The sequence below is a fragment of the Malus domestica genome, chromosome 17, assembly GCF_042453785.1.
Source record: "Malus domestica chromosome 17, GDT2T_hap1".
Lineage (NCBI taxonomy): Eukaryota > Viridiplantae > Streptophyta > Magnoliopsida > Rosales > Rosaceae > Malus > Malus domestica.
In genome coordinates this window covers 2,069,542-2,095,099 of record NC_091677.1, presented here as the reverse complement: position 1 = coordinate 2,095,099, position 25,558 = coordinate 2,069,542, and the positions used below count along the sequence as shown (strand labels likewise).

The 25,558-nt window shown below is 37.3% G+C and overlaps 1 protein-coding gene and 1 long non-coding RNA gene across 4 annotated transcripts; one reads left to right on the top strand and one right to left on the bottom strand.

Annotated features, from left to right (window-relative positions):
- The first annotated feature begins 707 nt into the window (after nucleotides 1-707).
- Nucleotides 708-4,073, top strand: LOC139193795 (uncharacterized). 3 transcript variants are annotated; one of them, XR_011578277.1, is made up of 4 exons: nucleotides 708-841; nucleotides 1,459-2,686; nucleotides 2,785-3,229; nucleotides 3,517-4,073. It is a non-coding gene; the product is annotated as an uncharacterized lncRNA (long non-coding RNA). The 3 variants fall into 3 exon arrangements; XR_011578278.1 differs by having other exon boundaries at nucleotides 710-841; nucleotides 1,459-1,764; nucleotides 2,595-3,229; XR_011578276.1 differs by having other exon boundaries at nucleotides 1,459-3,229.
- A 1,859-nt stretch (nucleotides 4,074-5,932) lies between these two features.
- On the bottom strand, nucleotides 5,933-19,041 carry LOC103452331 (uncharacterized). Its single transcript, XM_070817472.1, has 8 exons — nucleotides 18,922-19,041; nucleotides 18,770-18,810; nucleotides 16,663-17,121; nucleotides 11,202-11,348; nucleotides 10,838-10,930; nucleotides 10,296-10,343; nucleotides 9,628-10,046; nucleotides 5,933-6,671 (listed from the first exon to the last, which is right to left on the bottom strand). The coding sequence occupies exons 1-8, from the start codon at nucleotides 19,023-19,025 to the stop codon at nucleotides 6,063-6,065; spliced, it is 1,920 nt and encodes a 639-aa protein (XP_070673573.1). The 5' UTR covers nucleotides 19,026-19,041; the 3' UTR covers nucleotides 5,933-6,062.
- Between the last annotated feature and the right edge of the window lie 6,517 nt (nucleotides 19,042-25,558).

Sequence of the window (25,558 nt, the reverse complement as noted above, 5' to 3'; positions counted from 1 at the left end):
CATACAAATTAATTTAAGGATCAAAGCAACAATATCAAGTAGGCTTAGATGGGACCTAGGAATTTAGAAGCCATACTTTGCCTGCAAATTAATCTAAGGATCAAATGAGCAGTATCAAGTAAACCTAGTTGGGAGTTAGAAGCCATACTTTGCGTACAAATTAATTTAAGGATCAAAGCAGTAGTATCAAGTAAGTATACTAAAATGACAAAAATACGCTTAATAATAAACAATGCGCCAAAATAATTTGACAAAAAATGAGGGTATTTTTATAATTTTATTCTTATTTAATAGAGATTTTTCACGGAATGACCAAAATGATTGATGGTGGACAAACTCATGACCACTTCTATTAGTTTCAAATCTTATTAATCAAAGTTAGTTATGCTAACCTAAGGGATCATTTTAGCTAAAAAAAACTTTTTTTATAATTTGCTCAAGTGGTACTACCCTTCCAAAAACATCGAAACAAGGGATCCATTTCCACCTAGATCTTGTGTTTTTTTTTTTTTTTTGATGCTAGAGAGATTGAATATTTAGATTATATTTTATAGATTATATGATGTGGCGGTCGATAATTGAACTCCTTTTTAAATCATTAAAACAAGTCAAACCATCAACAACCACATCTTTTAATCAACAAAAAAATTGTCTAAAAATTACTCTGTCTCGCATTTTCTGCATTTTTTTGGTCAAACACTTGCATATTTTTACTTTTACTTTTACCCCACGCCAAAACGCAAAGTTTTGATATGGTCCAAAAGTTTGTGTCTTGGTCCTCACCTTGAACACAGCGCGCGGAATTCTATTGCCAGGAACGTCGTTACTGGAGGAGAATCAGGTACGAAACCTATTTGTTGTATTCAATTTTCTTTCATACCAGTCGATTGGATTCTTCAATTTTTATTACTTCGTTTGCTTTGTTTATCATCTTCTGCTCTGCACTTTTTGGTTTCTGTCAATTTGGGGGTTTAGGGTTTCTGTAAAATTTGAGGTTCTGGGTTTCTCTGTTTCTGTCCATTTGGGGCTTTTAGGTTTCTGAAAAAGTTCAAAATGTTCATCTGCTTTTTGGTTATGAAATTCTTGTGGAAGGGAACCGTAAAAAATTGGTTACCAAATTAGTGACTAATTAACTGGATTTTCTTTAACAAGAAATAATTTGAAAGGGAAACAATTTAGCAATTTCAAGGCTGAGCAGTCTGCTAATTGATTGTGTTATACTTGTACCAGTGTGACAGAGCGCACTGGCGTTCTAGGATTATACACCCGACCCCATTTAGTGGGATAAGGCTTGGATGTTGTTGTTGTTTGTACATACACGAACATTTCACTTGCTGACAAAATTTCTACGTTGACGCATGATTAATTGTAATAGGTTCCTTTCAAGTTTCCAGTTATATTATACCATTTATTTGTAGAAGTTATCAAGCCCTAAAGTTCAAAACATTCTTTGTCCAGCACTAGATTGGCAAATGGATGCCCAAGGTTGCACTAAGGAATCGCTCTGAAGTTCTTAATAGACTGGTTTTTGTATATTTGGACTGGTCGATCCAGCTTAGGACTAATTTGGGATTGATGTGCGTTCAAAAAAAGTGTTCTCGTTGTGCTTTAAGAATAATCAGTTGTAAAATAAAGCAGATGACCTTTCATAAACTAGTTTTAAAACTGTTGTGACTATGAAAAGCAGGGGAAGAATCTCCTTCTTTTCTTGCCAATCACCCCTCCTAGCAGCATCAAATAGAGCTTGATACTCATCTGTCAAGGGTACGCATGTAATTAACTATGGCCTTTTATACAATATATTAACTACTTTCTTCTTCAATTCTCCTGGAATAACTTAAAATAACTTCTTAAGTACATATCATGTTATGACTTTAAAATTCAAGAGTGAATGACCTTGCGCTCCTTACACATAAGAAAACCAAGACAACCTTTCATATAGATTTAATACTTTAATTTTGATGATAGATACCTGGGTTTTCTACTAAGTTGAACTCTGCTGCCATGCTCAATCTGTCAATTTATCCAAAGGAGATTTTATTATAGGTAGATCATGATCATGTGTTTATAAATGAAAATAAAGAAATAAATAGTGAACCAAGTATATATGGAATCTTAACTTTTGACACTTGGGAGTTTAGAAGCCATACTTTTGCCTACAAATTTATTTAAGGATCAAAGCAGCAGTATCAAGTAAGCCTAGCTGGGAGTTTAGAAGACATACTTTGCCTATAAATTAATTTAAGTATCAAAGCAGCAGTATCAAGTAAGCCTAGGTACAGCGCCTACGCTAATAAAAATTGGCACATGCTATGTAGAAGTTATCAAGACCTAAATGGCAAAACAGTTTTGTCCAGCACTAGATTGCCAAATAGATGTCCCAAGGTTGCACTAAGGAATCGCTTTTATAGATTGGTTTGCTGTATTTGGACTGATCGATTGAGCTTAGGGCTAGTTTGTGATTGTTGTGCTTTTTTAAAAAACTGCTTTCGTTGTAAAATAAAGTAGATGAGCGTTTGATAAATTATAGTGTAAAGCGTTTAGTAAACTTTGATGTAGAAGTATGATATAATTGTATATAATGACAAAAATAGAAAATGGTTGGAGGATCATTGGCGGATGTCTTAAGGTTGCAGAAAAGAATACCTGAACCTCCACTTTCTTCTATGTTTCAAAAGCTCTACGGGTAAGAATATTCCCACTCGGTTTCAGCTATATTGATCAGAATATTGGGCGATTGCTTGGTGCTTAAGGTTCTTTTTTTTTCTGTTTTCAATGTGGAAGGGACTGAGCTACTTGCACAGAGTTGGTCATCTTTCATGTTACATTTGACACATAGATATTAAAAGTGGTCTTTTGGTATTAACAAAGCTAGCAACGTAATTACCAGTGTGCGACATTTGTTGGGACGGTCACTTACATGTTGCCTGAGCGAATTCGAAATGAGAATTATTCCTATCCAGCTGATATTTGGAGCCTTGGTCTAGCTCTCTTTGAGTGTGGTACTGGAGAATTCCCATATACAGCTAATGAAGGACCCGTTGCTGCATTCATATCCTTTCCATTGCCTACATCCTTGCCGTTGTTTTGCAACTAAAGTTCTGAGTCTGGCAGATCTTGTACGATCCGTCACCTACACCTTCAAAACACAAATTTTCACCAGAGTTCTGCTCGTTTGTTGAAGCCTGCTTGCAAACAGATGCAGATGTCTAGGCCAACAGCAGAGCAGGTGAGCATATTAGCCACAGATTTCAATCAGGGAGATGGTAGCTTTATTGAGGAAATGAATCTTTCTCATTACATCAAAAGATAGTTTACAAGAGTATATATACTTACTCTTTAAGTAAAGTCTAAAGTTACCAAATGAGGAAAAGTAAAAGAATTATTAAAGCAGTAACTTTAGCTAACTCTTTAGCTAACTTTTTAACTCCTGTGAGTTATCTACATTTCTATTTACTCTATTATCCTCTTCAAGCTTGACATCGACACTGTGTAACTAGTATTCTCCTTCTGCAGCTACTATCACACCCCTTCATCACAAAGTACGAGGATTCGCAAGCAGACTTAGAAGCATTTGTCCGAAGCGTTTTTGATCCAACACAAAGTATGATGGACTCGGCAGTGTGAAGTACTTGACACTAGCATTATCTTTGAACCAACAAAAGTGTGCTAAAAACACTTAAAGAGTCTTGAGAGCTACCTTCGAAATCACAAACTCAAGGAGAGAAACCTAACCCTACACAATGGCATGGCTAATCATCAATTAATCCTGCTTTTCAAAAACAAGTTACCATCCGGGCAGGACGTTTTCTTTCGAAAACAATTTTGTACGATGGTGTTCAGTTGCAGTCTCTTTTTGCTTATGCCAGCAGCCGATGCACAAGTGCAGGATATGTAGTCTTAACAAACGTATAAATTGAATTATAACACGACCAAATAGTATCCTATTCCCTCGGAGCTCATATGGGGAAGAACCATTCTTCACCGCAAACTTGTCAAACTAATTGAGTGACATGTCTTTAACATTAATTTCAAGATATTGATTAACATGTCGAATCTCATTCTTTTGATCATTATTTAGTTTGCAAGATATTGATATATATGTTGAATCTCGTTCTTTTGATCACCTGATAGTCAATGGTTCATGGTCATCAATCGTTGAGTTTGATATCAAGGTTTGACAGGGAGCTTAAGGGGAGGGATTCCCATTTTTTCAAAAAAATTGGGGACACGCTCCCCACCGTTAGATTGACTTTAATGAAATTGTGTGGTTGAGATTAAAACACAGGCCATAGAATTTCAACCACAGGATTTCATTTAAGTTAAATCCAACGGTGGGGAGCGTGTCCCTATTTTTTTGAAAAAATGGGGATCCCTCCCCTTAAGCAATTCCTATATATATATATATGAAAGGTTCTCTTGGTTTCCTTTTGTGTAAAGAATACATCCTCAGTCACTCTTGAATTTAATATCAAAGGTGAAATCATAGGGAATAAATGGATGTGCTTTCAAGGTTTTATATCAAACCTTGGGAATTGTTTAAGGGGAAGGTTCTCTTGGTTTCCTTTTGTGTAAAGAATACATCCTCAGTCACTCTTGAATTTAATATCAAAGGTGAAATCATAGGGAATAAATGGATGTGCTTTCAAGGTTTTATATCAAACCTTGGGAATTGCTTAAGGGGAGGGATCCCCATTTTTAAAAAAAAATGGGGACACGCTCCCCACCGTTGGATTTGACTTAAATGAAATCCTGTGGTTGAGATTCTATGGCCTGTGTTTTAATCTCAACCACACAATTTCATTAAAATCAATCTAACGGTGGGGAGGGGTGTCCCCATTTTTTTTGAAAAAATGGGGATCCCTCCCTTAAGCTCCCTGTATATATATAATACTTCGATTTTCATGATAGATACTGGGTTTTCTACTGGGTTGGTCTCTGCTGCCATGCTCCATCTGTCAATTTATCCAAAAGAGATTTTATTATTGGTAGATCATGATCATGTGTTTATACATGTGATTTTCCATCGACTTCTCTGTCTCTATCTCGCAACCAGCTACAACACTGATTCACCCTCCATTTCTCCCGCTTAGCAAAAGAAAATCAAAGGGGTTTACCACCGTGGGTTCCGTCGGATTCCATAGACAAGGACGTGGTGACCCAGTATGAGAGCCCATGGTGGACCGCCGCCAAAATATCCAATGAATCCACTCTGAGTCAGCTCATAGCAGCTGAGAACGACTTGCACGACGTCGACTACTGCCACCATCGGCTCATCGCCTTCATGCATTCTCCAGATCATCCAGATATTCAAGGGCAAACCCAAAACCCAGGTCCGTTACTCAATCAATCTGTTCATAGACTCTTCAACTCTCCTTCTCCAACAAAACATCCAGTCATTTTTTTCATTTTACCCATCTCAGATTTAATCTTTGAGATTTTCCGAATGATTGAGCTTTCAATTTTGTGTGTACAGTTAAGAATTTGGATTAAATATGTGATTTAGAAAATTTTGGGGCTATAGGACCTTTTTTCCACAAGTACTGAGAATGCCCTCGTTAAACTAGTGAGACTCACATTCCTTTCACTCACAATACAACCACCGGTAAGAACTGAACTGTTGTCTACGACTTACTCCTGTGCTCATGGAAAGAAGTAAAGATAAAATTAATAATTAATCTCTATTTAAATTCTCCAGACCCAAACAAAATGGGCTTGAGACAATAAAATGCCCAATCTTTGGGCTGCTGTGTTCAGCCACTATAGTTTGACAAAAAAAAAAAAAAAACGAAAAGCTTCCGATACTGTTCACTTTAATGAAAAATTACATTAAAAAGTCAATCATGGTACTATTTACTTTACCTTTTATTTTGTTCTTATCGTTAACATTCAAAGTTTTCAAGTTCTTTTTATTAGTTTTCGATTAAAAAGATTGAACAATGGGGCTTTTATTATAGGAACCAACCGCTTACATAGTGTGTCCACTGCATACAAGCTTTCTTAGAAGTGGCAAACATTTCATTACTACAATTACACAACAGAATGCATACTCTATCAAGAATTTATATCCAAGGTTTCACTTTCCTATTGAATATTCCTCTGCCATAAGTAGACACGAAAATCTCAACGAGAAGGGGAAATTGCATCCAAACAAATAGGATGACGGGAATACCAGCAAGGAAAAATATTGGAGTAATAATCCCTGATTTGTCACGAAGCATGAGGAATATGGCAGAAGAGAAGGCAATCATCATGGTGGCAACGGAGATGAAGAGTGTGGAAAGGCCTATTATCATCTTTGTGGGTAAGGATTTGAGGAAATCATCTTCAGCATAACGTGATGTAAGGATGCACAGAAACATTAATGCTGAAGTTACAGAAGAAAATAGGGAAATTGCATCTGAAACTATAAAAACCATAAATAATTTTTCATTTAAGAATACGGGAAGCCCTTCTTGGTTGTTTCCACCTGGAACTGTGAACGCTGCAGCAAACATGATTGTAATAATGAGGGCACTGACAATTATATAAGAACTTGCTGTATCTTTCATCCACTTTTCCCCTTTCTCATGCAATTCCTTGTGGTTCTGGGTAAATAATCTAGCGGCTTTCAAACAATCTTCTTTAAAAAGTGAGGCTTCAGGGGCTGTAACCACAATACTCTCTACTTCCTGCATTTCATTGAACAAAAATTAATACATCGTAGTGACATGAGGTGATTGTAATCTTTCAGTAATTTTAAAGGGAACAAAAAATGAAGGATATATGTGCATCTTATTGAAATTTGGCCACTATAAGCATCTGTTTTGTAAACTATTCATTCCATGTTTAGCTTTTATTCTTTTTTGAAAATTTTATTTGAATTCATTTATTCTCTCTTTACACTTAAACTTTAAATGTGATTTTTTTTTTCGTTATTGCATAATTATCATCAAGTATGAGATGATATTAACAATAAGTAAACCCACACCTAATAATCAAACCTTACTATCACGCAATATTTATCTTATGTGTGTTTATACTATATTTAGGGTCTTGTATTTAGATATCGTACAAATACTCGGGAGAATTAAATGTAATTATGTGATAAAGGAAGGGGCAAATATGTAATAAGTGATGAGCCCTTATTCTATAAAAGGACTCCTCACCCTCACAATTTGAGGAGGCCAATTCCTAGGCCCTCTCACATCCCCTATCATATTCAGAGGTTCTCTCCCTCACCTCTTAGATAAATACATAATCAGTGTGGACGTAGCCCAAACCTTGGGATGAACCACAATACATCTTGTGTTATTTACATTTATTGTAGATTCACGGTCATATTTACGTTGTTCCAAGACCTCCGGTTTTGTGCATCAAAAATGTGCATTCTAACTAAAACCATAAGACGATCTCATAAAAAAGAAAGAAAAAAAGAAGCTCTTTGTGAGCAATGGATAATGATTTTGAAGTTTGAATCCTCCAACTAAGGTATGAATCGATTTACGAAAGTTTTTTTTATTTAATTTTAATTTCTTTTAATGTTTAGTAACAAAATGAGCACATTTTCCAGCATAATTAGTACCAGAAACATGTATGGTATTTTAATTTTTTTTTAATCATCTATATGGGATTAAGCAAAATCAGCAGATGAGGATTAATTGAAACATAGAAGGGATTAAGCACGAGACAAATATATGAGAGATATTGCTCTCTTTACACCTGGAGAACACTTATATGGGGTTTTAATTTCTAAATGAGTGTATAAGTAAATTTATATATTGAATTGGGATCGTGAGGCTAGTTTAGGTAGTAAATTTGGGGTTAAAGAAATATTGATAATATAATTAAAAATAAAATGGATATAGAAAGTAAGTTAGGTGTCAAAAGAGGTTACACGAGTTCAAATAAATTTTTTCTTATTTTGTTTCCTTTTGAATTAGTGTTTCATACGTTAGTTCCTCATGTTGGAATAAATTCAACTTGACTCATATTGAACTTAAACATATAATGAGGTAAAATTTATTTTATTCATGGACAGTATTGGCATGGGATAAAGTGAGAAGGAAGTTAAGTTTCAAGTATTAAGTGACACAATTTGAATTAGAGAAATTAGGTTCACATTTCTCATTTTTCTATTTCATTGATTAAAAAATTTCTTTCTTCCATTTTTTATGAAGATCCTTTGGCTTTTATATCCACATCATTTTTTAATAATTAAATATTTACATGTTAGCATATTTAAATTTATAAACAAAAAGTATTTAATCATTTTCAAATTTCATTTAATGTTAGAAAGGTTTGGTTTGGTATATTTATATTTGTAGTTAAATTTTGTATATTTTTTTTCTTTTGAACTTGTACCTTTTTTTTTCTTTGCAACCATTTTGTAAATACAAATTTTCTTTTTAGTTTTAATTTGTACCCATGCATTTAATTTCTTTTTATAACCCATATTTTAAAACTCTTATTTTTTACTCAAGTTCTGTTAATCTTTTATTTAAACCCATTTATATATTTATAATGCCCAATTTTTTCATAAAAAATGTCACATCCCGCCCCGGGCTCCCACCAAATCCCGGGCTTGACTCTACCGTATTATGATATTGTCTGCTTTGGGTCCTGACCACGCTCTCATGGTTTTGTTTCTGGGAATTCACGTGAGCAGAACTTCCTAGTGGGTTACCCATCCTAAGAATGCTCTGGCTCATTTCTCGCTTAACTTCGAAGTTCCTACGAAACCCGAAGCTAGTGAGCTCCCAAAATACCTCGTGCCAGGTAGAGATGAGAATATACATATAAGGCTTACATAATCCTCAACCTTGGGCTATGTGGGATCTTACAATCCACCCCCCTTAGGGGCCCGACGTCCTCGTCGGCACACTTCCGGGCAGGGATTGGCTTTGATACCAAATTGTCACATCTCAGCCCAGGTCCCCATCACATCCCGAGCTTGACTTCACCGTGGCATGATATTGTCTGCTTTGGGCCCCGACCATACCCTCACGGTTTTGTTTTTGGCAACTCACGCGAGCAGAACCTCCTAGTGGGTCATCCATCCTGGGAATGCTCTGGCCCCTTTCTCGCTTAACTTCGGAGTTCCTACGGAACTCGAAGCCAGTGAGCTCCCAAAAGGCCTCGTGCTAGGTAGAGATGAAAATATACATATAAAGCTTACAAAATCCTCACCCCTCGACGATGTGGAATCTTACAAAGAATGTACTACTGTATTACATGTAACATGTACCAATGCTTAAAACGTACCCATATTAAAAAAAAATAAAAAATTTGCCTCAAAATTCACACAATTCAAATTTGAGGAAAATCCCTCTTCGGTTAATTATTGTAAAAGTTTTGAACCTTTCCCTCTCCCCTTAATAATAATAAAAAACTCAAAAAATAAAACTTCCATGATTTTAGAAGGAATTACTAATTTTCATTATTAAATTTTCTTTATTAACACTAATATTCAGTATTTTGTCCTTCAATCAAATTATTTAAATTAATAAAGTTTCAGTCTAAAATTTTGGTCAATGAGGGACATGAACCAGAGTTTCCATTTGAATTTTGTGAGGTCAAGTACTCAGATTGAATTTCAGGGACCATAGATGTAAGTAAGCCTACAAAAATATATAAAATAATTCTAACCTTGTACCATTGCCTTTCTCTCTGCATTTGCAAGGCTGCACCTGCAATACCATCAAGCTTTTCTAATGGAGATAACATCCCAGCATAATCTAGCATTCTTTTCCCGAAAATATCTTTCAAAGTCGCAAAGTAATTTCTTTTACCAGTCCGGTATATAAGGCTATAAACATTTTCTTGACGGCATTCAACAGCATGATGAAATATGGACTTTCCGCCTCTTCCTTCCATGTCCATTAACTCTGGTTTGGCTCTACATAAAGTAGTAACGAGCTCAACAATCCCATTTTGAGCAGCTAGTAATACCGTATCACCTAGTTCATGATTTGCCGTCATTTCTTTATTATTTAAATTTTTAATCAAGTCCAAAATTTCACGTGACCGAACATGGTGCAATTTCAGTTCACGAATGTGGTTGATTCCTACATTGACATTCAAAACAATGTTACAACTCACCACCACATTTTTAATAAGTCCATAGATAAACAAAATTGATAATTTAAACAAATGAAAACTGAAATTCTTACAAATTTCTCTAAATTTGTGGCCATGAGATTTGATAAATCAAACAAAATTAACATACAGAATTTCAACAGAGGTGTGAGAAAAGAAGTTAATTGTGTGTTTATCATTTTCTATAAAAAAAAAATAATTAATTAATGTCCACATACCCAAAAACTTTGAAAGCCTCGATGGAAGTCCTTGTAATAAACCCAAGTCTGCGAAACAAATTTAAAATTAAATTTGCTGCCAAAAATATCTTTATAAGCCTGATTAGATGATATATGGCATAAGCAAAGAAAAAGAAAATGCAATTCTTATTTACTGTACTGAAATTTTATATGAAACCCTGGAGCAGCTTAATACCCAGGCACCATATGATTTAGAAGCTTGCAGCAGCCTGCCTATGCTATTCCTTTGGATGAATAAAAAAAGGTCGTACCCAGTACACAAGGCTCCCGCTTTACGCAGGGTCTGGGAGAGGTGAATGTCAGCTAGCCTTACCCCCATTTATGGAGAGGCTGCTCCCAAGTCTCGAACCCGAGACCTACCGCTCATGGGCGAAGACACTTGCTATCGCACCAAGTGCGACCTCTATTCCTTTGGATGAATAATTGGAAGAAGAAAAAAAAGAAAAAGAAAAAAAAAGCAGAACATATGAAAAGGACACCAACATATCAAATAATAGTTTGACTTCTGAGATGTGACATACCTGTGCTATTCTTTTGATCACCTTGTTCATTTTCTTGATTTTGAACATTTATACGAACATCATCGACGGAAAGACCATGCTTTATGTGTATACCTACCAAGAAATACGACTTTCTCATTCAAAATACTCCTGGTAGATAATGTCTTTGACATAAGACCTATTTTCTTTTACTACAGATTTTGTGGATGAAAACACACCATTATGGTAGTACCCATTTATAATATGATTTAAGAAAACTATTAGGAAGAGCACCTTATTTGAACCAACTCATGAAACCCTTCATGTGGAAGGTGACATTTATACATGCCACATATAATGTTGACAAATTTGATCGTAGTAAAAGAAAAGGGAAAATATTACTAACATTTATAAATCCATCGTTGCCAAAATTTGAACGACGTCCCACTCCGGAATTCAAAGGGCAGAAGAGCATATTCATATATAGGGCATCTTGTAAGGCCTTTAGTACAGGACAAGCTTGGGCACCGTCCAAGTAAATCCCATGCGATATCTGTACGTATGTATATTTAGACCAGTTATTTTATATGTACGAGGCTCTTCAAGGTGATGAATCCCATTTTAGCTAGAAAATTAGGATGATGCGACTATTGAGGAAATGAAAAGTCTTTCTCATCTAACTGAAAGAATAATATTACAGAGTATATATACAATCAACTGTGGTAAAACTAAAGATAGCAAAAGTAAAAGAAATTATTACTACAGTAACTTTAACTAACTGTTAACATCTTTTACATTTTTATATACTCTATTATTCTCTTCACACCCCCTCAAGCTAAACGGAGAGGATTGGAGGGAAAGCTTGGACCGCAGATCAAGAAAACGTTGACGAGGAAGAGATTTAGTGTGGATGTCAGCAAGCTGATCTTGGCTGCAAACAAACTGAACAGTGAGAAGCTTAGCAAGAACAAGCTCCCGAATATAATGATAGTCGATTTCAACATGCTTTGTACGAGCATGGAAGACCGGATTCGAAGCCAAAGAAATCGCAGAAATGTTATCACACCAAATCTGAGGTAAAACAGGTATTTGAAAACCAATATCAGCAAACAACTTGCAAATCCAAGTAATTTCAGCAGCGGTATGGGCTAAGGACCTGTATTCAGCTTCGGTGGAGGACCGAGCAATAGTATGTTGCTTCTTAGCACTCCAGCTAATGAGGGAAGGACCAAGGAATATACAGAAGCCGCCAGTAGACCGCCTGTCCCAAGAACACCCAGCCCAATCTGCATCCGAGTAAGCTTTAAGGGTGAGAGAAGAAGAAACCTTGGGAAACCACAAGCCAAGACCAAAAGACCATTTGAGATAGCGTAAAATACGTTTGACAGCTTGGAGATGAGGAACCCGTGGAGAATGCATAAACTGACAAACAAGGTTCACAGCAAAAGAAAGATCAGGCCTAGTCCATGTAAGATACTGAAGAACCCCAACAATATTCCTATATTCAGTAGGATCTTTAAGTAAAGAGCCAGTGTGATCAAGTTTGGCAGAGCCGAGAGGAGTAAGACAAGGTTTGGCACCATCCATGTGAGTTCTTGTGAGCAAGTCCAAAATATATTTGGATTGATGAATGAATACACCCGCAGGAGAGCGCTGGACTTCTAAGCCAAGAAAATAATGAAGATCGCCGAGATCTTTGACAGGAAACTGAGCAGTTAACTGAGAGATAACATCTTTACAGGCAGTAGAAGAGGGGCCGGTCACAATAATATCATCCACATAGACGAGAACAAGAACTAAAACTGGTTGGTGAAGGACAAACAAACTGTGATCCGATTGAGAAGCATGGAAGCCAATAGAAAACAAAGCAGATTGAAGCTTTTCAAACCAAGCCCGAGGAGCTTGTCGCAAACCATACAGGGACTTCTTTAAGTGACACACATGATGAGGATGAGCAGGATCAATAAAACCTGAGGGTTGAGCCATGAAGACATCCTCTTTTAGATAGCCATGTAAGAATGCATTACTAACATCCAATTGATGTAAAAACCAGTGAGATTGAGCTGCCAGAGTAAGTAATATTCGGATGGTGACTGGTTTGGCCACTGGACAGAAAGTCTCACTAAAATCAATGCCTTCTTGCTGGTTATACCCCTTTGCCACTAATCTGGCTTTATAACGATCCACAGAGCCATCGGGTTTGCGTTTAATACGGAAAACCCACTTACAGCCGACTAAGTTTTGAGAAGGAGAAGGAGGAACAAGTTGCCAGGTACCTGTATGTTGCAGAGCATTAAATTCATCTTGCATTGCGGCCCGCCAATGGGGATACTTAGATGCTTGAAGATAGGTTGAAGGGACATATGCACTGTCTAAGGGATCGGGTAAGGGATGTTTAGTAGCTGTGTATGCTTTGGGTTTAAAGATGCCGAATTTAGATCTAGTTTGCATAGGGTGAGCAGAGAGAACAGGGGAAGGTAGAGGGGTAGGGGAAGCTATGGGAGAATGAGGGGCAGGAGAAGGAGAGGCAGATATAGGAGAGGCAGATAAAGGTTGGGTAGATGGTGTGGCAGGGTGAGGAGCAGGACACGGTGAAGAAGGAGGAGGATATAGATGAGGAAAGTCAAGAGAAAAAGGAGAGGAAGTAGTAGGAGAAGGATTAGGGGAAGAGGATGTAAATGTGTGGAAAAGGAAAGAGGTCTCATCAAAATACACATGGCGAGATATGTAGACTCGATTGGTGATAGGATCTAAACAGCGATTCCCTTTATGAATCAAACTGTAACCAATAAACACACAGGTTTTACTTTTAGCATCCAATTTGGAAGTGATATAGGGTTTTAACCAAGGATAGCAACTGCAACCAAAGACTCTGAGCTGACTGTAATCAGGAGGCTTTCGAAAGAACTGTTCCCATGGAGAAGGTTTGGAAGGAGGAGGCAACCGATTAATAAGGTAAGTGGCAGTGAAGAAAGCCTCCACCCAAAATTGATGAGGCACTTTAGAAGCAATCAATAAAGTTCGGGCAGTTTCAACAATATGCCGGTGCTTCCGTTCAGCACAACCATTTTGCTGGGGAGTGTGCGGACAACTGAGATGATGTTGAATACCACAAGAAGCAAGATGCTTATGAAAAGTAGAACTAAGAAACTCACCCCCTGAGTCTGTGCGTAAAGTACCAATCTTGAAGCCAGAAATATTTTCAACCAAAGCTTGAAATTGAACAAAAGTAACAAAGACATCCGATTTATGTTTGAGAGGATACAACCAAGTATACTTGGTGAAGTCATCAACAAAAAGAACATAGAACTTGTATCCACTAACAGAAAGTAATGGTGCATGGCCCCACACATCAGCATGAACAAGCTCCAATGGTCTAGATGTGATACTAATAGAAGCATGAAATGGCAACCTAGCACACTTGCCTAATATACAATTGGAACAGAAGAGCTGATCAACTGAAGTAGTAATAGGCAGTGAAGACTGAGAAATAACAGATCTTAATGTCTTGATTGTTGGATGTCCCAAGCGTTGATGCCAAATATGAGGTGAAGTCTTTATTGCAGGAGTAGCAAGATATCTGCTGGAATGAGGAGGAAAGGCAGAGAAAGGATAGAGACCATGGCGAACAGGGCATCTAAAAAGCATCTTCCCCGTAGTAAGATCCTTGACATTGAAGTCAAAAGGATTCAGAGTCACAGAACACCAATTATCCACAGAAAACATATTGGCAGAAAACAGATCATGTTTTAATTGAGGAACATGTAAAACATTCTTTAATTGAAACGTAGCATAAGGAGTGCGAAGTAAAGAGGAGCCAGAGTGATGGATTTGCAAACCTTGGCCATCACCAATATAAATCTTCTCAGAGCCATGATATGGTTGTGGATTCTGCAAATTCTGAATGTTATTGGTCATGTGGGAACTTGCTCCAGAATCGAGGAGCCATGGAGGAGAGGAATGACCAGGAGGATTAGCGTACATGGCAAGCTTGGCAGGAGGAACACAACCTTGAAAATTAGGATTCATACGATGACTGCAATCAATGGCTTGGTGGCCTGGATCTTCACAGATCTGGCAAGGAGAAGGTTTTCGTTGTTGAAAAACCGAGGGCCGCCACGAGAACCACCACGATTCTGAAAATTGGAGGTGGATCGATTGAATTGATTACGATTGTTGTTGGTGTTGTAATTGCGCTGAAGGAATTGCGCTGATCACGATTCTGAGGATGAGCAGCGTAGGCTTGAGGTTTAGGGAGAAGAGCTGGTGTAGGGAGCAAAGGAGGAGCGGTGTTAGAGGATGCTTGAAAAGCCTGAAAAGGTTCAATAGATGAGCCTTTTGCATGCTGCTTCCGTGCAAGTGCCAGTTCTTTGCTAAGCAAGAAACCATGAAGATCATCAACAGTCGTATCAGCAAGACGAAATTGGACGGAATCAACAAATGAATCATAGTCATCAGGAAGGCCATTAAGAATTATCATCAGCAAATCATGATCATCAACGGGGGCACCAGCAGCCGCAAGAGCATCGGTGACTTCCTTGAGACGCTGAAAGTACTCAGAGATGGAAGATGTGCCTTTAGTGATCGATTGAAGAGTTGACCGCAGTTGATGAATGTGAGATCGAGAAACACCACCAAATCTCCGTTCAAGATTCTGCCATAATTCCCGAGCAGATTGAACACCGACAGTGAAGGGAAGCAAATCCTCAGAGAGTGTAGAATTAATCCAGATGATGATATTCTGATCAGTTTCATACCATAACTCGAAGGCAGGATTAGGAATCATATTTCCTGAAGAATCACAGAGTAATTGAGGCGGTGCAGGTTCAGATCCATCAACAAATCCAGCAAGCTTGTACAGGCCGAAGATCGGATCAAAGAGAGATTTCCAAACGAGATAATTGTGGCGTTTCAGCTTCGTCTGAACCATGCTTCCGATGTTCTGGATTGTGATGTGATTGATCGAGACCTGAGTGGAAGAAAGAGAGGGAATAGCATCCTGAGAAGAAGGAGAATGCTTAGGCATCGGAGAAGAAGAAGTAGCCGCCATGGATACAAAGAATCAGGGAAGAAAAATAGTTGAAGAGATCTGTTTGGTTAGGAAGAAAACAGCGGAAGAGATCTGTTTGGGTACTGAGAAAATGATTAGAGGATCGAAGTCGGTAGACTTCTGGCAGAGGATACCATATTGAGGAAATGAAAAGTCTTTCTCATCTAACTGAAAGAATAATATTACAGAGTATATATACAATCAACTGTGGTAAAACTAAAGATAGCAAAAGTAAAAGAAATTATTACTACAGTAACTTTAACTAATTGTTAACATCTTTTACATTTTTATATACTCTATTATTCTCTTCAGCGACAGCCGTCCGATCTCTTTTAATGAGATTGTTGGGTTGAAACTAAACACAACTTATTACATTTCTTTTTTTCTTTTTCTCAGTTGCTCTGAAACTCTGCCTCGCGAACTACGCATAGCCAAGACAACCGATGTCCAATCGAACCCAGAATCAGAAGTTGAAAAATAAATTCCCACTCTCCAGAACGTTCAAAATGGTCAAGGGAGGAAACCGATTCAAGGAAAAGATGGAAAGATTAGGGATTGATTGAATTTGAACCTCTAGTTTGTAGTTCGGTCATTTGCGAGGCAGAGAAAGGAAAGTACGAAAAGAAAGAATAAGAAATGTAATAAATGCATCTTTAATGTCCAGCCGCATGATCTCACTAAATGAAATCAGACGGCTCGGCGCATCATCTCCATTTTCCAGCTAAAATGGGGATCTGCTTGATAAAAGGCACGTATATATGTATATATATTATATATAGTGCAGAAAATTTGATTGGGTTAAGAGTAGTTTCGTTACCAAATTGTTTGGCCTGAAGACAATAGCTAACAAGTTCAGAGCCGCAAGGACCTTTATCTGGCTTTAGATCTTCGAGTGGAGTTAGAGAGTAGAGGTACCGAACTATATCCCATCGGCCATTCTTAGCAGCAATGACAATCGGAGTCATTTGGCTGGAATCTTTGGCAATAGAGAGTAGTTTCTTGTTCTTCGCAACCAAGCATTCAACGATCTTGATGTTTTCTGCAGCAGCAATAGTAAGAGCCGTGTGACCTCTATGACTTATGGTCTCCAATTGCTCTTCCGTCATTAACTGCACCAGCTCTTCCACAATTTGCTCGCGCCCTTCGTATGCTGCATTGTGAAGAGCTGTGCCCCATGGATCCGTTTCTGTTAATGCACTGGGGTGTAGGGCGAGAAACTGCTTCGCTTCACACCAATCACCCGAGCGTGCAGCTTCGAACCAAGGTTTATAATCAACTGTCAAGGGTACGCATGTAATTAAATATGGCATTTCATACAAGGGATATATTAACCATTTTCTGTTGAGACATCCCTCCTTATTTGTTGGAGGAGAAATGTTGGCAGAAAGAAAGAAAAAAAATTGTGAAGACTGAATAAAAGTAAGAGGAATGCTAGATAGCTTCCTCATTCGCCTTTACTTATTTACTTTTTTCACTCATCACTTGATATGTGTATTCTATTATCAAATTAAACTCATAACTCGTGATTAAAACTTAGTTTAATACGTTGATAGAATACACTTGTCAAGTTTCAAATTATAAGTGAAAAGGGATAAATATGAAATGTAATTATTGGTTTTGCGATGGGACGTGAAGCAAGGAAACCTATTGTTTTCTTGGTTTCTTAGTTCCTATACAAGCCATACCTCATACGTTTCTATCATCCTTATAGAACTCAAATACAGAATTTTGGATAGAAAGAAGATTTTGGATAGAAAGAAAGCCTCTGGAGTAACGTTTGTTGTGAGGATATATTTTGGGATAATGCTAAAGAAACTAAATTTATAGACTAAATTTTGAAGACTAAATGACATAAAAGTTGATGATTGGTTATGCATCATTTAGTTTGCACATTTAGTTTTTAAATTTAGTCTCCCTAACATTACTCTATATTTTGTACGAGTCCAAAATTTTTGCACTCAAAAATCTCTATGGCTTATCTAATTGAGAGACATATGTCTTTTAACTTAATTTCAAGTATCACTGCCGTCGAGCATATCCAAAACATTTGAAGTGAATCTTGGAACAGCAAAATCGGTTTTCTCAATCATACCTGATCCCACCTACGTTTGAAGAGAGGGAGGTGTGGCATGCATAAATTTGAAAGCAGAAGCTCAAAAGGGTACACCGTTGGTTTTCTTCTCTATTTTTTTTTTTAATTTTAAATATTAATAGTTAACACTGTTAAGTTGTGATTAAGTGATAAAATGCAAAAGAACAGATGTCAAGAAATTGAAAAAGGAACAGAGAGGCCACATGGGTTTCTTGTGCAGAAAATTTATAAGTCATTTTGTATTCCATTATTTTTACAGTGGAAGTTGTTAGGTCCAAGGACCGTCAATTTGTTTGTTGACTCTTATTATTCGTTATCTTTCCCGAACCTTTCCTTCTTCAATTCTCCTAAAGTAACTTCAAATAAATTACTTCAAGTACATAGAATGTTAAGACTTTAATCTAGTTTCTATTTATACACAACAATCTCTTCTCAACCAACTTTTATCACTCAACACCCAACAATCTCTAATTCTTAATTTGATATCAAGGTTTTGAGATAACCTTATTGCGAAACACTGGATTATGGGGAAAAAAATTAAAATTAAAATTTTAAATAGAAAGCTAAAAAAAAAAATAATATACAAGATATTGATAAACATGTCGAATCTCGTTCTCTTGGTCACTTGATGGTTAATGGTTCATGGTCACCAATCCTTGAATTTGATATCAAGGTTTGATATAAAACCTTGAAAGCACATCCATTTATTCTCCACGATTTCACCTTTGATATTAAATTCAAGAGTGACTGACCATGTATTCCTTACACAAAAGGAAACCAAGAGAACCTTTAATTCATATATATTTAATACTTTGATTTTCATGATAGATACCTGGGTTTTCTACTGGGTTGATCACTGCTGCCATGCTCAATCTGTCAATTTATCCAAAAAAGATTTTATCATTGGTAGATCATGATCATGTGTTTATACATGGAAACAAAGAAAGAAATAGTGAACCAAAGTATAAGTAATTAACAACTCACAACTTGAATTGAAACGGCGAAGCCTTCAGATAAAACTTCAGCTTGAATTGGGGTTCTATTAAAAGATCTAGGATTGTAGATTGTAGGGAAAACAAAACACACATGAAAGATATAACTCTACACAAGGTTTTCACTGTGATTTCACAGCTCTACAAAGAGAGACTACATGTATTTATATTTACGTACTTAATACATCAGGAATATGCTGCACGTGGTGCATGTGTTTGAGGACCTATAAACTAACAAGCAGTCCATGCTGCACATGCTGAGGACAAATATAAAATTAACAAGTCCATGATCATCTCCATGCTGCCCGTGCCTGACTTGTTGAAGACCACATGTGGAGATAGAAAACTGATATATAAAACTGACAGCCCATACTTCTTGGTTCCCACATTCAAGTTCTAACTGTGCGTCTAACATCTATATCACTGGTGCTGCTAAACCTGTACCTAATATATACTTTATAATCAACGATAAACAAATAATTTGGTCTCCTTTTTTTATACGAAGTTTGTCCCTTATTTTATGGATCGACAATAGTAACAGTAAACAAATAATTTGGTCTTTTTTTTATTTTTGATAATATATTTGCCCTTTTATCAAAAAACAAAAAATCAAAAAAAAAAAAAAAAAAAAAAAATCAGCAGTGTATGGCCGTCCATATTAGCAATGACTTGACATGTTATGATACTTTCATTTTAGACGTTTTAGCCAAAATAGTCCTTAAGATTTACATAACTCCTCACTTTGGTCTCTGAGTTTGTATACAATCAATTATTTTGGTCATTCCGTGAAAAATTTCCATAAAATAAGAATAAAATGACAAAAATACCCTCAGTTTTGGTCATATCATTTTGGCCTATTATTTATTAAATTGAGGGTAGTTTTGTCATTTTGATCCTTATTTAACATAATTTTCCTTCCAAGGACCAAAATGATTGATGGTGAACAATTCCAATGACTACTTTTATTGATTTCAAATCTCAGAAACTAAAGTGAAAATTTATACAAATTTTAAAAACCATTTTAACTAAAAAACCTTTATTTTATAAATGTTTTTCCAACGTAAATAAACAATGACTTGATCAATCAATTGGTCTTGATAAAAAAAGATGCGCATTCATAGTGCAGTTGCCCACCCATGTGATTAATGAAGGTATTGTCTAGAAGATAAACATTCAAATGAATGAAAAAACAACAACTTGCCATTGATCAGATACCTAACGAAGCAATCATAGAAAACCACTGTCACCAGCATGAAAAATAATAATGGTTGGAAGATAATTTTTGCCTTTCGATTTGAAAAACCATGTTCGAATTAACTTCATCCAAAGAGGAAATACCCTAGCCGTCTGCAACCTCCAGAAACCTTCGACTGCAAATCACCTTAGCCGTTGGTCTCTTGCTAAGACGAGAGTCTACACCATCTTGGGGGCCTAGGCGGGAGTGTACATAGCTAGAACGCTCGGTTCGTGGCTGGTCGATGGGCATGCCGGGACGCCGTTTAAGAGAAACGTCATCGCCTGCCTTTGTCCTACTTCGAGACTCCTCGTCTGGGACACGATGCATCTCGGTGCGCTGCAAGAGCTGACTCACCAAGGTAGTCTGCTGCACAAGGGCGCTTGTGAGTTCGACGACCTGTCGGGATAGGTATTGTTCGCCATTTGAAGTGGAATAGCTGAGACGGTAGACGTCTGCTTGAGTTGTGGAAGTGTAATGGACTCCGGGTGCAAAGCTTGAGCCAAGATGGGTCAAATCTGTAACAAGGTAGGGTGAAAATACGCTTGGTTCAATCGTCAGCCTTGGGATCTAGATTTGGGCTGGTTAAACTGGTCTGGGACCATGCTGGATCGTCTGGAGGGTTGTAGGAGCAGGTCGGGCGCATGGGCGTTGGGTCTGGGCAGCTCGCGTCCAAGTGAAGGTGGTAGGCGCCAAAAACTGCTGTCGAGGGCGAGCAGCTGCTTGGGTCTGCGCCTGCTGGCTACTTGCACCGTGAGCCTTATGCCTTAGGGTTTCCTTGAGTTTAGTAGAGGCTAATCTGTGGGCCACTACAGCGGCGGTTGCCCTTGCTGGCATGGCCACGGTACCTCGTGGTGGCAAAGGTGCAATCTTTGTCTTGGTAAGCCTCGAGGAGCGACGACGTAGAGCCACGTCGCGATCTACATCGGTTGGTCCATGTCCTTCAACGTAGAAGGTCTCATTGGTTGTGGTTTCTGAATTTCCTACCATCGTAGTCATTGATTTACGAACGAAAGAATTTGAAAGCGAGAGTCTTTTTCGAGTCTTCGGATCAGAGCTCTCAATGGAAGCACCAATTTGTGGATGTGCAAATTTTCGTCTTTCCTTGATTGACGAATCTACACCTGCAAAATAATAACACCTAAGATTAAGGCCAAAAAAATCATGCACCCACGATAAATAGGGGGTCTTTGGCCAGAGAATCTCCGATGCCAAAGTTAGAATTCTGAAAAGAATGTGTTTGAGTGTTTGTGGGAAGCAAAAAACCTCTTTAAGGGTAACAAAAGCTTCTTCGAATTTTGGACATAAAAGGTGTATTTATAGGAGATGATATGAGTATGGGCCGGCCTTCTAAGGTTTAGGGATGGCCGGCCCTAGGTGGTATTTTGGGTGGAATATTCTAAGATATTTGTGTAAATAAATATCATAGAATAATTAGGTAAATATCATAAATAAATGAAATTAGGATAACTTATTTGAAATAGGTATTCTTTGATCAGGAATGTATTTATCATAAAAATAAGGGATTATTCTATTCTAAATACCTTTGACTTTTCTTACAGGCAAGGGTGCCTTAAGCAGTCGTTGATCTCTGCCTGCTCTACCTCAGTTGTGCGTGGTTAATGAGGCTGCTCCCTGCTCATTTAAGCTTTTTGGGTTGTTCTTGGTTGTGTTCTTTGTGGTTGATTTGCTTATGCACTGGCTTTTTTTTTTCTTCTGGTTTTCTGCATCTGGGTTCTCTGGCTAGGCATTTTCTTGTGCTTGGTTCGTGCGAAAAATCGAAGCTTGAGCAATTTTATGTAGAACTTTGTTTGCTCAAGCTGGGAGCTTGAGATCATAAGGTTTAGTTCAGATTTCGTTTCAAAAATGCTAAGTGGGGTAAGTGAAGAAATTGTTGGAGGAAACGAAGAATTGTTGCTTTTGTTCCCTATTGTCTGTCAGTTGTTGAGAATAAGAGTATATCATGTCTAAATTGGAATGTTTGGTTTTGGTTTGCGGAGTTTGTTTTAGGACTGCGATTTAGCATCTAGCATTTTTGTTCTTGATAATTAGATTCACTTGCGATGAGCCTGTGTTGTTGCGAGTTGTGTTTACGTATGCGATCTCTCGTGCTCTTTTTGTTATTCACTTTTTCATCCTTTTTTCATGTTGTATATTATTTGGCAGTGCACATTATATTATGAATGCCATTGATAATACTCAAAGTTGTAGCTGAACTTTGGTTTTTGTTCATCACGATCTCATCACATTTTGTATGCGGTTCATTTCTTTCAGTTTAGGAGTTACGAGCTAATTGCAGGGCATTGGAGGTTAAAGTGTGGTTGGTACAAATGATTAGTGGAAAATGGATTGGAGGCATGATTTTCCTCCTAGTTGGCATGTTCACCAATGTACTAGGTCTAGGTAACATAGTAACCTTGTTCTGTTTTTTGTCGATTTCGATTTTCTATTTTTGATAGTATAACTTTGAGCTCCATTCTGCCTGAAATTCTTGTCGTGAGGTCTTGGTTTTACCGACTTTGTTCAAGGATCTCTAAATTCTGTGTGCAATCGGTATCAACTGCTCATGTGGGCGATAATGTATACTGCTTATGAGGATTTGGAGTCCATAATCAACACACAAACTGAATTACAGCTGATGGAGTTAGATGCTCACAATTTTGTCAAATTCAAAGTGCAGAACAATCACTACCCCAATGGACCATTGCAAAAAGAAAACAAGTTCTATTTTTAACCTTAAGGACAAGTTTGTTCTTTAAGGAGGGAGTAATGATATGATCTGTAATTAGTGATTAGCTTAATCACTATTAAAGGTTTTAATATTGGAATTATTAGGCTTATTCCTGTTTTAGTGAAGTTTGTTATAATTAGCCAGCTGACATGATGAGTTGTGACTTGAATAAGAGCACTAGCTCTTACTATTGTAATCAGATCAGAATTTACAAACACAAAAATATATTGGAGCTCTGCTCCCTTCTACTTCATCTTCTCCATTTGTCATTTCTATTGCTGCTTGCAGGTTGAATATGGTCCTCAGATTTGTGATCATATCATCAAGAAGCTTTTGAGCATACAGAAAGCACCATTTTCTGATCCATAACCCAGATAACCTTTTTTACATCGTACTGGGCGTCCTAATTCAACAAGCTTCTAACTCTTTCTAATTTCTACTTTGTTTTCTTAAAAGACCATTCAAGAGAAGTCCTTTTCTACAACCGCATGCTGTTGGGAAACTCTTTGGCCAAGGCAATTGCAAATGAACGTCAAGCTTAGTTCATCAGTGTCAAAGGCCCTAAACTGCTCACCATGTGGTTTGGTGAGGGTGAAACCAACGTTCAAGAAATCTTATACAAGGCTCGTTCATCTTCTAAACTGCAAAATTGGTTATATTTGCCTATCAATTTGAGTCGTTGAAAGTTTGATAATTCTCTAAGTTGCAAAGCACATGCAATTCGTGAAGAAGAAGAGGGCTATGCCCTTTTATTTTTCCATATATTCATTTTGATATTTTTAATAGAAAATAAATTAAAATATAATAATCATAATAATAATTTATTGTTAGTCTAGCTTCTTAGTTCGACACTGCACCAAACGTTTCACTAAGCTAGTCCAGCTTAGTCTAGTCTAAGACAGTCCAGCTTAGTCCCTGAAGCTAGTCCAGTCTGAGACAGTCTCGTACAACAAACGCACCCTGAGGGTATTAGTGAGGGACAATGATTGTCTGCCCTCCCACTTCTCGTGCCCTCCTGTTTTGTGTGGTCACGGTTAAGCAACGTTAACATTTTATATTGTTTTTTTTATAAAGATAATAAGACAAAAATGAATGGTAATATAAAATGTTGACGTGACTTAACTATAATCATACAAACAGAAGGGCATAGAAGGGCACTGAAAGTGGGAGGGCAGACAATCCTTGTCCATTAGTAGGCCCTTATCTCTGTGCCACTGTGTGGACTCAGAAGACATAGGTGCTGTTTTCATCGTAGATAGAGAAGAGGTCGCCCTGAAGCGTAGGCTGAAGCCGCTACACAGCACAACCGAGCACAATTTCCTTAAACCATTGTCGAATGACAGGGGCGGCGATCCAATCCTTCTGCCTTGTGAAAAGGCAGCCGAAAGATTTCTTTACCTCAGTTGAGAAAAACCCATTGAATTTAAAAAACAAAAAATAATAATAATATTATCATGTTTTTAATTGAGTAAATTGCACATACCACAATTTTAGGATTTGGATCTGATCCAGACATTAGTGTCCAGAGCCTCCTCATCCATAAATCTAGGCCGCACAAATTAAATTCAACAGTCTCCAATAATTCATTTTCTTGGCCCACCACACATAAATCAACGATTCTGATTTGACTTGCACATCAATTTGCTCAAATTTATTGATGAGGAGGCTCCAAACACTAAGGTTTCGAACGGATCCATATCCCAATTTTTATTCCAAAAGTAGAACCAATTGTGGTATTAAAAATATAATGAGAATAATATTTTTGTTTTTTATGCTTTATAGGCAACGGTAAGATGATTCCAAAAGTAGAAGCAATTGTGGTATTAAAAATATAATAAGAATAATATTTTGTTTTTATGCTATGTAGTCAACCGTGAGATGATTTCAAAAGTAGGAACACCGATCCTCTTTGGATCTATTAAGTAGAGGTTCTAAAGATCTTCACATCTTAGCTATATATCGTGAATCATACCGTCAGAAATCACTTTACTTTTATTATTTTAAATTAAACATAAATAGTATCTGAAGAAAATTGATCGCACGATATACGATGAACAACTGAGATGTAGGGATTCCTATGATCCCCGAATCCGAAGGGATTCCGTGTGTCACAAGTAGAACCAATTGTGGTATGAAAAATATAATAAGAATAATATTTTTGTTTAATGCTATATAGTCAACGATTAGATGATCATTTTATGCTGATATACAATGACTTGACCTTGGTTAAGAAGATGCTCATTCATATCCCAGTTGGCCCATGTGATTAATGAAGGTCCCAAATTTATTGGCCATGGATGATGTTGAAGTGCGTCAGGATCGAGTTTAGTCAATGCAACACTTTGAGTTTAGCTGATGCAATAATATGCCATACGGATGTCCAAAGGATGTGGAGCGGTCACTTGATTTCATCATTTTAATTTGTTTCTGTTTAATAATTTCTAGGATGTCCTAGAATTTGGTTTGATTTCTCTCGGTAGGAGAGTTTGCTAGTATGATTGTTCTCTATATGAGAATGCATGGTTTGAATTTTAGTTTGGTGTGCTACAACTTGGATCTATGTGTGAAGGTGGCGCTGTTTGATTTGTTGGGTCTACTTCCTTTGGTGTTTTGGGATTGCGACAGTGATTAAGTGATGTTATCGACCCATGAGCATCGTACTCC